This window comes from Equus asinus, chromosome 4 (assembly GCF_041296235.1).
Source record: "Equus asinus isolate D_3611 breed Donkey chromosome 4, EquAss-T2T_v2, whole genome shotgun sequence".
Classification (NCBI taxonomy): Eukaryota; Metazoa; Chordata; class Mammalia; order Perissodactyla; family Equidae; genus Equus; species Equus asinus.
The window spans coordinates 67867299-67886178 of NC_091793.1; the positions used below are offsets into that span (position 1 = coordinate 67867299).

At 42.3% G+C, this 18880-nt stretch overlaps 1 protein-coding gene across 16 annotated transcripts in view; it reads left to right on the top strand.

Annotated features, from left to right (window-relative positions):
- Positions 1–18880, top strand: part of LOC106829139 (coiled-coil domain-containing protein 93-like) — a 154007-nt gene that overhangs the window by 89809 nt on the left and 45318 nt on the right. For all 16 annotated transcript variants that reach the window (XM_070507406.1, XM_070507405.1, XM_070507404.1 and 13 more), the window contains one exon: positions 14018–14118. In XM_070507406.1, coding sequence (XP_070363507.1) covers positions 14018–14118 — 101 coding nt within the window. The remainder of the gene's footprint in view (positions 1–14017; positions 14119–18880) is intronic.

An 18880-nucleotide genomic window follows, 5' to 3' on the forward strand; every position in this document is an offset into this window, starting at 1 on the left:
TCGTTTGATGATAAAAGACATAAAGTGCTTGTTTAAAACAAAAAAAGTCTTTGTCGCTTTATAGTTGTCATGCGTATTTTTTCCCCTGTTCCATTTTGGAAATAGGAAGAGTGGAAAACCTTTAAGATAGTTAGGCTGTGAAGCCAGATACAATTGTAAGTTTGGTGGCAGTATTAAGTAACAAAAAGAAGAGGACATGCTATGACAGCAGAGTAATTTTTTTTCCTGGTTATGAAATAGGTGTTCAGTTTAGAATATCCTTAAAGTGTTTTTTTAGAAAAGGTTGACAGCTACAAGGGAAGAAACTCAAGCTTAATTTCACAAGACTGAAGCAGCCATTTCTGATGGTTGGACATGTTTCTTTCATATTTTTAATGTGCATTTTTATAGAATTATGCTTTAAATATAGTTTTGTAGTGTTTTTCACTTACCAATATGGAGTTTTTTGTTTTTGTTTTTTTCTTTTGAGGAAGATTAGCCCTGAGCTAACCTCTGCTGTCAATCCTCCTCTTTTTGCTGAGGAAGACTGGCCCTGAGCTAACATCTGTGCCCATCTTCCTCTCCTTTATATGTGGGACACCTAGCACAACGTGGCTTGCCAAGAGGTGCCGTGTCCTCAACCAGGATCTGAACCAGCAAACCCCAGGCCACCGAAGTGGAACATGCAAACTTAACTGCTGTGCCACCGGGCCGGCCCCCCAGTATAGAGTCTTTTGTATGCTATTAAAGACTCCTCCTAACAGCGTTTGTCATTATAAATAATAACCACTTGGTTGGATATGCTGTTGCTTTCTCTTCCTTTAAATGATGCTTCATTTCTGGAAAGATACGAGAATCAGATGACAGCATTAGCTCTGATACAGGGAATTGGGAGCTGGGGCAGGAGAGGAAGGGAAATTCTCTTTTCCCTATAAACCTCGTAGTATTTGAATTTTATACCAAGTCTGTGTATCACCTATTCAAAAACAGAAAATAAAAGTAAACTTTTTAAATGAATGCTTAATTGAATATCTTCCTGTGTAAATCTCACTCTGAGCTGTGCGTGGTGAGTGGGAAAACATTACGGTTTTCAGCCTTATCAGCGAGAATAGAAGGCCAGCATAGCTGTCGGTCATCCTATCAGTGGAACTGGGACTGGCCTCTCTGTACCCATCAGACATTTCAGGCCTCTAGAGACACATTATTTCTTCTTCTCATTTGTAATGGAGTTTTTAAAGAAAATCTTCTGCTTGGTAATGTAACTGTGTAGAATTTAAGGAGACAAAGACAAAAATCTGGTGCCCAGACGTTGTTCTAAGCATTTATATATAACTCATCTAGCCTCACAGCAACCCTAGGAAAAAGGAGTATTTTTTTTTTTTTTTTTTTTTTTACAGATGAGGAGACTAAAGCACAGATAGCTTATGTATGTTGTCCAACGTCACATTGGTGATGGTGGAGACTGCACGCAAACTCTTGTAACCACTATGCTGTGAGCTTCTAGAGAAAACGGTGTTTGCAGCTAATGAGAAAATAATATCAAGAAAAACAAAAGTGGAAAAATATTTGCAAGTGTCTTTGATAATAGTTCAAATTGCATAGTTTTTTTCTCTTTTTATGTGTGAACTTACTCCTCAATTGTCTGTCAGTACATTTGTAGCAGGAATGATAAAGAATTTTTATGGAAGGCCAGACCTGGCCTTTGGGCTTTGTTTTCTTCTTTCCCTGTCTACTGAAAATACTTCTCACTTCCGGATACTGTCTTCTTAGGTTTCTTAACTGATCTGCATTGCTGTTAACCTCCATCCCTCCTGCCCCTCGCTTTTGCGAGTGCTTCCTTGCAGCCTGGAAATAAGAGTCCCAGAAGCTTGCAAGAGACTCCAGGGCTGCACTGCGTGTCCCTGGCTTATTCTTGTGAATCAGTGTAAGAAGTGGAGCAGCTTGCTGTTTGTTATTTGTTGTCACTGTCCCCAAGGAAAATCCTTCCCTTAGTAAAGGTAATGAAATCTTTCCTAGATGACCAGGGGTTGTGGCTCTTCACCAGTCTCAGGCCCTGAAGGGAGTTTTCTTCTCCTTCTAGCCTTTTCCCAGTACAGCCCTTCAGATGCCTCATCAGTGTTTGTAACTTGCTCCTTATTGACAAATCTGGAATCTCAAATTTAAATTATGAATGGTAAATTGAGGATTAAAATGTGGCCAAACATTTTAATATAGGTGCCTGGTTTCTAGACCCAGCCTCTAATAAAATATGTATTTAGGGGCCGGCCTGGTGGCGCAGCAGTTAAGTTCGCATGTTGTGCTTTGGCGGCCTAGGGTTCGCTGGTTTGGATCCTGAGTGCGGACATAGCACCACTTGGCAAGCCATGCTGTGGTAGGCGTCCCACATATAAAGTAGAGGAAGATGGGCACAGATGTTAGCTCAGGGCCAATCTTCCTCAGCAAAAAGAGGAGGATTGGCAGCAGTTAGCTGAGGGCTAATCTTCCTCAAAAAAAAACAAATGTATGTAGCTGCTATTTATTGACTGACGGCCTCCGAGGAGCATGGCACCTAATTAGGCATTTTACACATGTTATTTCATTGACTCCTCACCAACACTCAGGGAGTTATATGTTATTATTTTCATTTTAGAAATCAGTAAGTTGAAGCTCAGAAAGGTTAGTAAAATGCCTACATAGTTGCAGAGCTAGGAAGAGGCAGCCAGAGTTTGATTTTATATCTGACTCCTCAAATATAACAGATGTTGGTGCTTTTTCCAGTTTTCTCCCTCTTCACCTGGTCTCTGATTTCTCACGTATTGCTGGCCCCAATTTTGTAGTAATGTTCTTGACATTTCCACACTCTGGGCAATTATTCCTCTGGGTCCCAGAGACTCAGACGCATCCAGAGTGGTTGGGTGCTCTCCCACCACCACTTCGGTTCCTTGTGGGGCCAATTCCTGTGACTTTTCCTATTTGAAGACCCCTTGTCCAGCTGGACAATAGATGCTAAGTGGAGATTGTTGTGTTGTCTTCTTTTTTCATCTATTAGCGTGATACTGTTGTGCTTCAACCAGTAGGCTTTTACTTACTCTTGTTTAGATATGACCTCTTTAAAAAAAATCAATATTAAACATTTTAATGTTTTTCAAAATATTTAACTTATTCTTATCTTTAGCCATCCTTATAGGACTATTCCAGTCTTTGCGTTCATGCTTGGTTATGTAGCCCAGGCTTTTTTTTTGGTGCATGACTTTTTGTTTTAAAAAAGCTTGTTTTTCTTTTGTACTGGCACTCTAGTAATAATGATAAAAAACTAGAAATTGGAGGAAAAGTACAAAGACTGAATCACCCATGATACCACCAGCCAGGAATAATCACTTCTATTCCAAGCATGAAATACAGAGTTACAGCTATCAATATAGAGAATTAGAGAGCGGAAAAAATGGTATTATAGTGTATATTCTGTTTTGTTGTTTGCTCATTTTGCTTAACAATGTAATTGAAGATACCTTTCCATGCCAGTAAATATACCTCCATAGCTGTAGTGGCTGTGATCATTTTTAGTGGCTGTAGAGCATTCATTGTGTGGTACTAATTAACTAGCTTAGTTTGTATCCTTTTTCTTTTCTTTTGGCTATTATGTAGGACATCCTCATGGCTAAATTTTTTCTTTTATCTTTAATTATTTACTTAGGATACATTCCATGAAGTGGAAGTGGGTCAGAGGTTATGCCTAAAGCTATTAGGACCTCTTGCCAGATTACCAGGCTGAAAGGCTGTTGTGAACTTTAACTTTTGAGCTCATCACCTGGGATGTTCTCTTTGTCTAGGCCTTATTTTTCTTTCTCCTGGGGATTATTCCCAGTACTTCTGCTTTTTTCTTTGAAATGTGTTGGTGTTGACTTTAAATAATAGACAGCCAGTTATTTCTCCAGCAAAAATGAGTTTATTCGGGATCAACAGAGAATTGCAGTTAGGCATCTGCAAACATGGTGAGGCACTTGCAAGGTCCAAGCAACAAGGGGAGGAGAAACTCTTTCATAGAGGGGAAGAGGATGTGGGGAGGGCTAATGTAAACAAAGAGTCCATTGGAGGAACTCAGAGTTCAAAGTGTACTGGCTTTTCATTGGCTGAGTTGTGACACTCTCTCACTGGCTGTGACAGTCTCTCATTGGCTGGACAAGAAGAGGAAGTCTTTCTTCTTCCACGTGGGCTGGACCATTGTTGTAGGGTGTGAGAGCTTCCCCTTCTGGTCTCCTGACTCCATTTTAAATGAGGTTTCTATTTATTAATTTTCACATTTTTCTCTTTTGATCAAGACCTTTCTCTGAAAGCATCACTGATTGAGAGGTTTTCCTGATTTTATCGGCCTTTATTCCTGGTGCTAAGGAATTTTCCTGGGTGTCATGTCCCACATCAGAGGGAAAGTGCACAGACTGGAAACCTATTGAGGTCACATTCAAGTAACAAGGAGGAATCGGAGGGAGAACTCTCAGGGTGGTTTTTTTCTTCCTTAAGTCCATATCTTATCGAGATCATAGGCATTGGAGGTCATCTGAAGCGTTACGTCAGCATCAGATGTTTGGCAGACAAGCTCCCAGCAGGCCTCGTCTGGACATCTTGGGAAAGCTGTCTCATCAGATGTCATCTGCTTCAATTCCAGGAAATCTTTCCTTTCAAGTCACCAGATGATGTGCAGGTCTGGTCAGGGTTTGGTGGTTTCTTTAGATGTGTCACATGAATCCAAGAGTCTATTCCAAGAGTTTTGTGGAGGAAGGGTTAGTTAGCAGTACCTGATAGGGGCCTTTCCAGTGAGGTTGAAGAGAGTCCTTCTGGAGGTGTCTTTTCTAATAGATGGAATCTCCAGGGTGCAAGGTGTGATGCTTAAGGTCTTGGTCTCGCTGGAGCACACCGTGAAAAGATTGCTCTACCAGAACGTGCTTAATTTTGTTAGCATCTGTTAGACCTTTACCGTGTTGCAAAGTACCTGACAGGTAAAAGGGGTTCCTCGATCATCATGAAGTTCCAGAGGAGTTCCGCAGGTGGGATCTCCTTTCCAAAAGGATCTTAGCTACAGAAGAGGCATTAGCCTGTCTGCAAAGGAAGGCTTCAGTGCAGTGAGAAAACACAGACCATGATTAAACAAATTTATATCCATGAGACAGGGGAAGTTGGATGAAATTCATTTGCCAAACCTCGACTGGTTCGTTAGACCATTTAAAATGTCTGGGAACAATACAAACAGGCTTCCCTGGATTATATTTTGGACCAGTGGAACAAGTGAGGTATGCATTTCTTGTGGCCTTGTTTCTATTTCCCCACCAATATTGATTCATGAATGCTATCACTTTGTCAATAGACAAGTGGTTAAATGCATGTACACTCTTTAGGAGGGGGAATTCTGGAGTCCGTGGTAGGACTGGGTTGGTATTTAGTTTGAAGCAGAGCTTTCTCTTCTCTTATCAAACCAACAACTGTTGAATTTCCACTCTTTTTCCTCTTCTGAGGCCAACTGTTAGGCTTGTCTAGCCAGTTTTGCTAAGTTATCGTTTGGGGAAATATCCCTTTGGATCATGACAAAGGCTTGGCTGCTGTTGGTTCCTTTAAGGGCAGTATTCCTTGTGGAAGTTTCAGCAAGGTGATTTTCTTTTGCTTCCAGAGATTCAAGTTTAGAATGCCCCGGTATCTTGATAATAGCTAAAGAGCAGGTAAAAGTATAGCATCTAATAATTTCTGAATGTAGGGGCCATTTTTAAGTAGGCAAGCCCCATTTCTTTCACAACATTCCAAAATCGTAAGCTTACTCTGAAAGTGTGTCTACTATTAGTATAAATGTTGGCAGTTTTGCCCGTGGCTAAAGTACAAGCCTGTGTTATAGCCTATAATTAGACCTGTTGGGCTGAAGAAGCCATAGGTAAAGGTGCTGCCTCAACAATATCAAAAGGAGTTGCAATAGCATACCTAGCACAGTGTTGGCCATTGTCGCCTTTTAAATAAGAACCAGCAGTGAACCATGAGAAGTTGATGTTACTTGGGGGAGTTTCCTGAGATCGTCATGAGGGGTCAGGAGGTGATCTGGCGGTGTTAAATTGTCACGAGGGGCTTTGTTGGTACTGGAGGGGAGAAGAGTAGCAGGTTACGTTTATTACAACGTGATAGAGTTACATGAGAAGCAGTTACCAAAAGGATTTCATAGGAGATGAGGCAGCTGGCTGAAGTATGTTGAATGTGGTGAGAATTCAGGAGGGCTTCTACTGCATGAGGTACAAAGATAGTTGAAGGGGATCCCACAGTTTCCTTGGTGGCCTTGACCTAAAGGGCAGTGGCAGTTTTGGTTCTAGGACAAGGGGATATCCCCTTGCTACAAGGTCCACTTGCTGGCTATAATACCCTATGGGTCCATGGTGGTCTCTCTGTCTTCATGTGAGTACCCCAGGGGCATTCCCTTTCTATTCATATACAAAAAGGAAAAAGGGAATCTGATAGTTGGGATGTCCAAGGGCAGGTGGGTTCGTTAAACTCTCCTTTACGCCTTAAAGCCTATGTCATCCTAGTCGTCTCATAAAATTGGGTTGGGGTTTTTCTTTAGTAAAACATACAGAGGTTTGGCCATAAGAGAGAAATTTGGAATCCAATTTTGGCAGTAGCCAACTAACCCAAGAAAACCTCACAGTTGGTGCTTAGTTTTGGGTTTTGGAAACAGGACACTATGAAGCCTATCTGGATCTAGGTGTGGCCCTTGTTCGGATATCAGATGCCCTAAATATTGAACCTGGGTTTGGGCAAACTACAATTTTTCATTAGTGACTTGTGTCCCTTAAAGGCTAAAAGCTTTAGTGATTGGATGCTGTCTTCCTGTGAGGAGGCAAGGGAAGATGAGCAAAGAAGCAGATGGCCCACATATTGCAGCAAAGTAGAACCCCTAGGGAACTTTCTATCGTCCAGATCAGCTTTCAGGCTTCGTGAGAAATGGGGACTCTCAGTAAAATCCTGAGGTGTTACTGTACAGGTGAATTGTTTTCCTTCCCAAGTAAAGGCAAAAAGGTACCAGCTAGCTTCATCAACCAGAAGACACTAAGAACACAGTGCACAAATCAGTTACATAAAGGATTTACTTCCACTGAGAATGGGTGTTAGTAGCATATGAAGGTTAGGAACAACAGGATGTCAAGGGATAACAATGTTGTTTATTGCTTGGAAGTCCTGGACAAATTTCCATGCTTGGCCCTTGGCAGAGCCTGAGACAAAGAAGCCGGGAAAGAGGAATGTCAAGTTTGGGAAGCCATTTTATCTTTCTTTAATCATTTGTTTGCCTCATTTAATCTTAAATTTTTATTTTGCAAAGAGGCAATTTTAGCCTTGTGATAATGTTTGGAAGCCTCAAAATACCATTCAAAATAGGTATTGCATTCAGTTTTGGAAATTATGGAGTTATGGTTGTCTGATTTGGTTTTTAAAAAAGTAAGTTTGGAGAGTTCAAAAGTTCCCTATAATTGCCATTGGTGTTCTAAATTACCTTTGGTTAAGTTGATCTGTTTAGTTAGAGACGTGAATGAGTGAGGACTATGTTTTTTTTGTTGTTGTCAGTGTTACTGTTTTTAAATATGGCGTATGAGGGCAATCTTACGTTTTAGTTTCTTTTAATTTTTTTTTTAAACTTGATTATCTTTGAATTATTATTTTTTTGGCAGGGGAAGATTCACCCTGAGCTAACATCTGTTGCCAATATTCCTCCTTTTTCCCTCCCCAGAGTCCCAGTATATAGTTGTATACTCTAGTTGTAAGTCTTTCTGGTTCTTCTGTGTGAGCCGCCACCACAGCATGGCAACTGACAGACAGATGGTGTGGTTGTGCAACTGGGAAGTGAACCCAGGCCGCTGAAGTGGTGAGCGCTGAACTTTAACCACTAGGTCATCAGGGCTGGCTCAGAACTATGGTTTTTAAATATAAAATCAGCCAGGGTCCCTGTGCAACACAGGGGGCCTCAAAATGTGTTCAAACAGCCTAAACAGCCTGCAGGTTTAATACCAGCACAATTCTAAGAGAACAGCTTAATCCGGGGTGTGGAGGGTGGGGAGTGGCGGGGGTCAGCTTGAAGGCCAAAAGCACAGTTCCAGTGGAACATCCTAATCCAAAGGCTAAACAGCCCAGTTCCACTTGAACAGCCCAGTTCCAAAGGAATGGGGCCGAAGGCTGAACAGCACAGTTCCAATGAAATGATTCAGGATCAACAGAGAATTGCAATTCAGGATCCACAACCATAGTGAGCCCCTTGCAAGTTCAGAGCAACAAAGGGAGGAGGAACTCGTTCATAGAGGACAAGAGGAAGTGGGGAGGGCTGTTGTAAACAAAGAGTCTATTGGAGGAATTGAGAGTTCACAGTGTACTGGCTTCCATGGGCTGAGTTGTGACAGTCTCTCACTGGCTGAGCTTTTGCTGGGCAAGAAGAGCTGGTCTTATTCACTTGGGCTTTGCCATCATTATAGGGCATGAGAGCTTCCTCTTCTGGCCTCCTGACTCCATTGTAAATGAAGTTTCTGTTTATTAATTTTCACATTACTTTCTTGTCCTCTCCATACCTCCTTTTCACAGAATGGCTAGCTGCTTTGCAGAAGGCTTGCTTCATAAGAGGTGGTATTTTTCAAAGGACGTAAGAAAATGAAATTGTTGCCACCCAGGACAAGCCTCCCCTTACCACCTTCCACTTTTGCATCATCATAATAATCGCTCATTTGTCTCAGTGTGCTGCTGTATAGCTTACTTCCTCCTTTTTGAGCTGTCAGCCTTCCATGTTCATGAAGTCTCTGTCCTGTGCAGCGAAGTCTATTACTCTCTCTTAACCTTGAGTAGAGAGTACCTGTGAATTTTGACCCAAAACCCCAAAAGATATATTCATTTATTATTTATTGAGCATTTTTTGGTAATGTTTAGAATTGTGTATGAGAATAGAGGGGACAGGAAAAAACAAGACTTTTTAGAGCTTCCAGTCTAGTTGAAAGGAAATGCATTGCTGAACTTACTGGAAAGAAACCAGGTCATTTAAAATTACTACTCCACTGTGTTCTTCCATAGGGCATTCTGTGAGGAGGGCCTCTTCATTCAGCAAATGTCTGATAAAAATATGCAAAAAATATATGTCTTATCCTTTATTATTTGTCAGATACCGTTAAATATATTGATTGATTAATCCTCACAATAACTTTACTTATACCTGTTTTACAGATAGAAAACCAGAGGTTAAAATAACTCGCCCTAAATCAGACAGGTAGTGAGTATTGGAGCAGGGACTAAAACCTTATCTGTCTGACCCCATGTATTCATTCAATAATATATATGTTTTAAGATTGACATCTGAGCTAACATCTGTTACCAGTCTTTTCTTCTTCTTCTTCTTCTCGGCAAAGCCCCTCAGTACATAGTTGTACATTCTAGTGGTAGGTCATTCTGGCTCTGCTGTGTGGGACGCTGCCTCAGCACGGCTTGATGAGCAGTGCTAGGGCCGCGCCCAAGACCCGAACCAGCAAAACCTGGGCCACCGAAGCAGAGCACGCGAACTTAACTTTTCGGCCACGGGGCCAGACAACCATTCAGTAATAGTAATTGAGCACTCACTGTGTGCCAGACCACATTCCAGGAGCTGGAGTAAAAGCAGGGACATTCCAGTAAGAGATTCGGGGTTTGGGGACCACAAGGTGGCAGTAGCGCACACAAGCTTTATTTGGGCTGTGCTTTGACAGGTTTGCATGTGCGGTGAGGGAGTCTCTCACAATGTGTGGCCATCCAGAGGCTTAGGCACAGGGGCCACCATCCAGAAGGGGAAGGGAAGAAGGGACCCCCCCCCAGGGGGCATCACAGAGGAAGTTTCAGTGTCTAGGTGATGTTGCTCAGCAGCACAAAGGGAAGTCTCTGGGTTAGAGGTGTCTGAAGGGCTTGGGTTCTTTATAGCCCCAGGACTTATCCTGCATGGTTAGCACGTGCTAGGTGCAGTTTCACAGAGTATGCAATGTACCCAGACCGTAAGTGGCTAAGAGTCTGCTTATTTGGGGCATGTTTAAGACAATTGGCTGTGTAAAAATTTGAGTTTGGCACTGGCAGGCTTTTGAGCCAACAGGTCTCAGACTGCTGTGAAGAAATAAACCTAGGAGCCAACATGCAGAAGCCATCTGTGGCTCATATATATAATGCAGTGACCTGATTCTTATTTACTAAGTTATACTGCTTGGTACAGACTCAAGGAGACCCGAGGCGGGACTTGTGCTGGACCTCAGAGCAGAAGACATGCCTACAGGGCTCATGTAAAAGAGAAGAGCAAAGAATTAAGGCTTGGGGTGTCTGGAGAAGTCTGCCTCCCCAGCTAACTTTCCTGTCTATAGACATGTTCCTCTCTTCAGAAATGATCGCCGTCCGTCCATCTCTCATCATTTCCTTTGCTCAGTACCCAGGGGCTTTGTTCTGTTTGTTGTTGTGTTATTAATGTGAGAATGAAAAAGCAAACAAATGTATTTGTCTCAGTTATAACTGTTTCTCATGGGATCTTTCAGGACTTTGCCCTTGGTGGTGGAAACATCTGTGGAGCCCCTTTAGGTGGAAGCCAGTTTGTTCACGGGGCTCACGGGCTGAGGCGTGTCTGTTATGGGTTTGCCTGTTGAGCCCTGTGACAGTGAGCTGTTAAGGTCAGTGGAGGCAACCCAGGAGTGTGGCTTCCTGCCGGGTGGGGTGTGGTCTGGCCCACTGGAGCTTTGGAGTGTAGGATGCCAAGTTGGTAGTGACTGTTTCACTGCCTGCTCCTTTAGGTCATAAAGGAGTTGTGAGGGGCAGCAGTCAGGGCTTTGCTGCAGACACTGCCGTGGCGCTGTGCTCTGCTACTCCCTCACCCTGGTGTTTGGATGTGATTCAGAGCAGTTGCTCTCACCGGTGAACCTGCTAAATAGAGATGTGTGACTCTCACAGTGCAAGAATCTCTGCTTTACAAAGGACTCCCCTTAATTCTTTAATCCCATGCATGTGTCCTTTAGCATCTACTGAGACAAATGATCAGAACACAACATGACGTGTGGTCAAAGTTGGGGTATCAAACACCTTGCAGAGTCCCAGTTCTGGAGTGATCCTGCCTCTATCATTTACCACCTTTGTCCCCACGGGCAAGCTGTTTAACCTCTCTGTGCCTGTTTCATCATCTGTACAAGGAAAACAAGGATAGCTACCCTCGTAGATGTGAGGATCAAATGAGCAGCACATATAGAGCAGTATATACCTGGCACATACCCAGCATTCAATAAATGATTGCCATTACTATTGCTCCCACTATCAATGGCAAAAGATAAGTTGATTCTGTTTCTTTTCTAAAAACACAATCAAGTGTAAAGCATTTTTTTAATTAATCACAGACTTTAAATTATTGATGGAATTATGTTACCACATCAGTATCTTTGCAGGATTAAAAGAACATGAAGAATGAGAGACTGGGAGTATCCTTCAAGATCTGTTAGTCCAACCTTCATTTTACAGATGAAGAAATAGGCCCAATGAGAGGAACTGCCTTTCCCAAGGTCATAGAGCTAGTTAGTGGCAGAGATGGGACTAGACATCAGTGTTCCTGACTCCTATTGCTGCGAAGGGTGACTCGGCAGTAGTTCTTTTTACACTTGGCCTGGAAACCTCTATAACATTTAGGTCCCTAAGCAAACCATTGTAAAGATCCATGTGGCAGCCTCACCTTGTGTAGTGAGTCTTGTGAGGGGGCTCAGCGGAAATGGCTGGTGGGGGACTAGAATGCCCACCAGAGGCAAGTTAGTGTAGTGGAAAAACCTTGGGACTGGCAGCCAGGGTACCTAGGGCTACGCTGGATACTATTCTAGAGATCCTGGACAAATTATTTAATCTCTGCTTGTTCAGTAGTAACGTGGAGGTAACAGCATCTGCCTTGCCTGTACTTCATAGAGTAATTATAAAATGCAAAAGGTGAGGTGCTTTAAAGTATAAGGAGTGATTACATAAAGGCCAACGTTGTCATTGTTTGCCAGAATAGAAGGTCTTTGTAGCTGTTGGTTTCAGTATGCTCTCGTTTTGGAGTCAGTCTTCTTTGGAAGAATCCAGTTTCCTGTCTCAGGTCATTGACTGTGGTAACTAAGGAAGATAATAGTTAAGCTCAATTATACGGTACTACTACAGTAGTCGAGCTCAGTGGAAATGAAACCATACACAGTAAGTGACATCATATGGGTAAATTATATTTTCCTTTCCCTATAAATTTGTTTTATGTTTTTCATAGTTTCCTATTCATGTAGACACTAGCAGCAAACTAGGGAATGTTTCTGGCAGCAATTATAAGAACAACCTTCAGCATCATCCCGGACTCTTTTCCATTCCTTTTCTACAAAATTGTTGAGATTCTGTAGTATGTGTTGTAGAACAAATGTTTTTCTGTATGTTTGAAACTTTTCATAATAAAAAGTAAAATAATAAAATTAACTAGAATTCTCAAGGGGGGAACAATTCTAATTAGAATAAAAATGCCACTATCTGGAGAAGCCTAACATTAACACTTGTCTTGGTGTTCTCCGGGTAAAGATTAGATGTGTTGAACTCTGGTGGTGGAGAAGAAAAGGTCCAGAAACAAATGGAATACCTTGGTTGTGTAAACAGCTGCCTATTTGTACCCAGAGCCTTGAGAAAATATTACTAAGGTATTATTTGACTGCTAGCTTGGCAGTCAACTAGGACATTTATTTGGGGTAGAATGACACACCAGGTTATCTGGAGGTGAAGACCAACATTAATTGAGCACCTGGTACATGCCGTATGCTTTCTTTAGAAGACAGGGAGAGAGAGAAAGAGAAAAGATATATATATATAAAAGACATGTATATGTAGATATATATAGAGAGAGATATAGTTTCAGAAGGTGTCCTACACAAAATAGATCTATATTTTCTTCTGCATTTATAACTAAATCACACTCTAGTAATTTAAAAAGTCAGTGAAAATTTATAGTGCATTTTATGTTTTCATACATCTTTTTGAGGATAAACCTTGAAACACTTTTACAAAAAAAGATATGTATCTCTGAAGGATTTGTATCCACTCTCCTTTTCTTGTATTAGAGCCTAAGAATTGACATCTCCTTTGCCATTTCAGGACTTTTTTTTAAGGATTCTGGGTTAACATATATATGTCTGTGATTGTTGAACTGGTTTGCCACTCTGGGTGTTGGAAAGGTCTGGATATGTAGTGACTGTGCAAAATTTGTATTTTTTCTGGAAAATTTTATTGAGGAACAAAAAAGATTTGAATAGAGAGAGAAACCTTGTTTCTCAGTGCAACACTCAATATTATAAAGATCTTGGTTCTTCCCGAAGAAACCTATAAATTTGAGGTGATACTAATCAAAACAATAGTTTTCCATAATGAACTTGACAAGCTGATACTGTGATTCATTTGGAAGAGAAAATGTGTAAGAATAGTCAGGAAATTTGAAAAAGGACAGTGGAGACATGATAGAGACTCATAAAGCAAGAGCAATTGAAGAGGATAATATTGGCCTATGTTAAATATGCATGCCATTTCGAATCAGGGAAGAATGACTATTAGAGTGATAATGCTGGGATTCTTAATTTTCCATTCAGGAAAAAATATCCCTACCTTTCACTGTACCAAAAAAAAGAAAACCTGGATGGATGAAAGAGCTAAATATAAATTACAAAAGTAAGATACCAGAATTTTTTTCACAATCCCTAGGATAGGAAGTAAGATATAAAATGATTAATAACTTTGACTACATAAAATATGAAAATGTCATAGGACCAAAAAAACCCGCCAAGTTGAAACAAAGTTGGCACACAATAGATTGGGTGGAAATACTTCTACCTGTACGGAAGTCAAAGGAGCAGACTCCTTGAAGGCAGTGACCCTGAGTGCACCCTGTGGACCCGCAGGAGAGCTGCGCGCTCGCCGTGATGGGGAAGGACTCGCTCCCTGCCTGACTGGACGCATCTGGCAGCCAGCTCAGGAGGAGAGCCTTCTCACACGCAGTAACTGCCCTGTCTCCTCCACTTCTTAGGATGTTTACAAGCCCCGTTGGAAATACAAACGGCAGCAGGGAGCAGAGGAGCTGCTTGATGAAGAATCTCGAATCCATGCTACACTTTTGGAATATGGCAGGTAATGAATGGGACCCTGTCTAAAGTGTCTGTTTTATAGAACCATTGGAAAGAAAAGCTAATTTGAATGGCTTCATTGCGATTAACTTGGTTGACTTTTACCTGATTGAGTTTGCTGTTTTTGGCCCTAGATTTCCAGTGTCAGGGGCTTTTCTCTCTCAAGTTGTTAGCCAAGTTTCCTGATGGTGCTAGAGACCTGACCTTTGAAATTCCTCTCTGGAATTGCGGGTGTAACAGGGAGCCCTGGCTCTGCCTTCCTTGGGGGGTTGGGGTGTTTGGGGCATTTGCAGCAGCTGGGGGGAGTGTCTGCACTTCGTGCCCCCACCATTTATTGAAATCTTTAGATAAACTAAAGAATTGAAAGCAGTCATAGCAGTTTTACTTCTTTAAGTGTTAGAATAAGAGTTTTGGTTTCCTGTGAAGAATTGTCCTAACCAGAAAAAAGAATTTAGAAGTGGTTTGTTACTTCTTAAAAAAGTCTCTAATTTTTAAAAAAGCAACTCTTAGATGCTCAGTTTTTCTGTAAAACACACACACGGAAGTGCTTCTCCTCACTGAATTTTTGGTTGACCCTGGGTGTTGACCTTCGTTCATGTCCTGCGTTTTCTACTTAGGGTGACTGACTCCTTGATGTGAGTGTGCCTCCTTGTGCTTCTTCCTTTATGCTGGAAGTGGTTGCTGTGCGCTGCCTCCTAACCCAACCCTCCTTGCGTGGCTGGAACTAACAGCACTACCGCCTAGTGTCTCCCTAAGTGAGCACTCGATGGCTTCCCCCTCTGGGGAAATAGAACCAGCGGAAATTAGGCTTAATTGGCTTAATTATTCCATCTTTCAAATGGAATTGCAATCACCACTTTGTTTTTGTTTTTGAGGGAGTAGTGTGGGGTCAAATCCTTCCTTCCCAAGGATGAAAACTAGTCTGTTTTCTAACTAGTTGTTAGTTCTGTCCCTAAGCCACCTGGTGTGTTGGCTGCCCCCACAGCTGACAAGTTGCTACTGTGAATTGAACTCCTCTTCTGAGTCAGGCAGTACCAGAGCAGCTACGTAATTTATGGGACCCAATATAAATGAAAATGCAGGGCCCCTTGTTAAGAATTATTAATAATGATTAATTGTCAAGAAATTCAAGACAGGAACAACAACCAAGTATGGGGCCCTTCTGCCTGTGGGGGCCCTGTGCAGCTGGACGGTTGCACGCCATGGGCACCGTGATGGGGTCTTTCTAGCCAAGCCCAAGCTGCAAGTGAGTAGATGAGGCTGCACTGCTCTGGGTGACCCAGAGCTGGAGAGACAACCTCTGTGAATGTCACATGTTCCAGAGCCAGAGGACTTAGGGGAATGTTGTGCTGTTTGTTAGTTTGTATTGTTCATACCTCCATTTTTTCCAATATCATGGATCCTCCAATGTTCCTGGGAGTGAAAAGGAGTCAGAGAGTTGGTAAATGACCCACCTCACGGAGACCATGCTGACACTATTTCGATACTTTGTTTTGAAATCCTCAGTTTCAAATTGGATCATTTGCGTGCATGGTAGATGGTAGCTGTTATCACCTTGTGAGGGCTGGGTAAATTCGAGACATCCTCTGCATCCTCAGGAGTGCTTGGTGCAGTTTGAGGCCAGAGTCAGGCTGGGCTTTCTTTACGGAAGGGAGCAGGACACAGCTTCTGTTTGTGACTCCTCTCACATTTGGAGGGTTAGAAAGGGGCACAGTGTCGCAGTACCAATCTTAGTTCCTGTTAGTGGGTCATGCTGAGTTCTCCTGATTTCTCAGACGAGGGTAGGTGTGTGATGAGGATTTTTTGTTTTTGTTTTTTTGGGAGAGGGATTATTTTGCTTTCTGTGGAGCTTTCTGGCAAGGAGAGAGTGGGTTTGTGAGAGGTGGGCAAGTGGATACTTAGGACATTTGATAGTTTTTTTAGCTCATTCTCCTTTGTGAGAATGGTAAAGACAGCATTCAGAAGGGTTAAAAAATAATTTGCCCAAGGTCAACTACTAACAGTTAAGAAATATTAAGAGCCTCAGACTGTGACTTGAACTCAGGTATGTTGGGCTCTAAAAGCGTGTCATTATCATTATCTAGAAATATTGTTTGAGCCTCCAGTGAGAGTCTGGCTCTTGGTTTTAGAAAGACAGGTGTAGTCTTAGTTATTTGGTCTGAGACCGAATAAGAAAGGAGTGGTTGTTAAAACTGACAGAGTATATTGGATAACAAGTGTGTTTTGTTTTCCTTCTTTGGCAAGTCCCCTCCCCTCCTTTCTGGCTCTCCGACTCTTTCCTCAGGGTTCTGTTCAGAACTCTCCACTGCATGGAGACCTTTCCCCTTAAATGAGGATTACATAACAATATATATGTGAATAACTTTGAACAGTTTGTCTTATGTAGAAAGTGGTAAATGTCAACTCTTAGGTGCTATCTGTCATCACCATTATCACCATCATTATTAGCAGCAGCAGTTTTCTGTTCTCAAATGCCCTTAAATGGGACCTTTAGATTCAAATGAGGATGCTATCCTGAGCCTCTCCTTTCAGTTCTTCTTGTCCCTAAATACTCAGTACCCCTAGCACTAACGCTCCCTGCAGCCCCGTTATTCTTGCTCTTAGTCCCTCTGCCTTCCCTTCCCCAGTCAAGCAAGGCTGGCCCCATGCTGGCTCTGGGACTCACTCTGCTGTATCCTGCCTCTCCCTTTATGTTGTGGCATCCCTTACTTGCTCATCCCCCCCTAGGAATCCAGATCCCCCATCTGTTGTCAGGACTTCTGTTTTCCTCTTCATCTCACCTCTTGATCAGAGGGAAAGTATTTTGACTCCGAGAGGAAGAAGGTCTGAAACTAGAGTTTCCTCTTTGGGCTGAAGATCACTCGTCAGCCGAGGCCCACAGTGCATCTGGCTTTGAGGTCAGCATTCCACCTTACTCCTTCTTTTAGACTTTCAGTGGCTTAAATAAGGCTGAGCTTTAAGCCTGGTCAGCCCTGCTGAAGGCCTTAAGGACCGTGTGTCCATTGAAAACACGTTTGAGTATGTTTATTCAAATGTTATGCTGTTGGAAAAACAAAACTCATAGTTTTGATTTTTGACTTAAAATTGAAACTCTGTAATATTTCAGTTTTATTATGAGGCCAGTCAACTTTTAGGAGCCAATTTAAACACCTAACCATGCTCTGCAAACTGCCACTTTAGGGAAATGCATTTTATGTGCAGTGTGTTTGACTTGCAAGTGGAATTTTGAAGCACAGCCACTAGAGGCTGGAGTTAGCCTTCTCTACGCTATTTGACGCTTAATTTCGAGTTGGCTTGAATTCATTCTGTACTTAGTAAATGAAATATGATGTGCCTCTCCCGGGCTGTTTGTGTCCTCTCTGATGTTGAGGCCCATGACATGCTCATAGAAGGTAGTTAATAAATTCTTGTTGGATGAATGAAGAATAAGGCCCACAGTCCTTAATATTTAGGGTTTTTTAATGTCCCTATTTTGTTCTGGGTTGCAGATCGTTTGATATTTGTCTTAATTTGTCCTGGGGCAATTGTTCTTGATGTTTAGTTTGTTTTTTAGAACTGTGAGTTAACACATGGTAGCCACTAGCCACACGCAATGGAATATTATTCATCCTTGAAAAAAGAAGGAAATCGTGCCATTCTAACAGCTTGGGTCAGTCTAGAAGACATTTGCTAAGTGAAGGAAGGCAGACATAGAAGGAGAAATACTACATAATACCACTTACTGGAGGCATCTAAGACAGTCAGACTTACAGAAGAGAGTAGAGTGGTGGTTGCCAGGGGCTGGGGAAAGGGGAAATGGAGAGCTGTCAGTCAAAGGGTACAGTCCCAGTTACTCAAGGTGAGCATGTCCTGGAGAGCTACTGTGCCTCTGGGTAATAGTGCTGGGTGTTGTATTTAAAACTTTGCTTAGAGGGTAAATCTTATGTTAGATATTCTTATCACACACACACACAATAATAAATAAAAAGGATGGAGGAAACTTCTGGAGGTGATGGATACGTTCATGGCATAGATGGTGGTGATGGTTTCACAGATGAATACTCATCTCCAAAGTCATCAAATTGTGTGTGTTAAATATGCACAGCTTTTGCATGTCGATCATACCCCAAGAACATGGTTTAAAAGAAGTAAGAGTGGGTAAAGAGGAAACTGACTTAGTTTAGAAAGCTGCTGCAGGCCTCGTGGACAAGGTGACTGGGACGCTTTTACACTCCCTGCTGAGTGAGCAAAGCGGGCATAGGATGATATAAACCGTCATTTTGACCATATAACAAAATGGATAGAAGGCAAAGTCCGGAAGGAAACATGCAAAAATATTACAGTGATTACTTCCAGGCAGTGGGATTATAGAAGATTTTTACTTATTTTTCTTAAACTTTCCTGTATTTTTTCACATGAGACAAACAATAGAGGTGATTTCAGAATCTGAACTTGTGCCAGTCTCAGTGATTAGTTGCAGACGACAGAATCCATTCTTTCTGGTTCGAGCAGAGGGGAATCTGTTCATAGGTGCTAGGACTGAGATGCCAGGACCACCAGGGGACCAAGCTTGGATGCCCCATGGCCACGGACAACACTAACAGTCACCTGGACAATCAGTAAGCCTGCACTTGACTGTTGCCGTGGAAACCCCACTGCCTGTGATGCTCAGGCCCAGACACTGGAGCATGCTGCTGTGGGAGAACCGGACCCTCTGTTCCCTGCCAGCCAGGAGCCCCATCCTCCACCACCTTGGGGGGCTCCCTTCCACGTTTTTAACCTCGGGC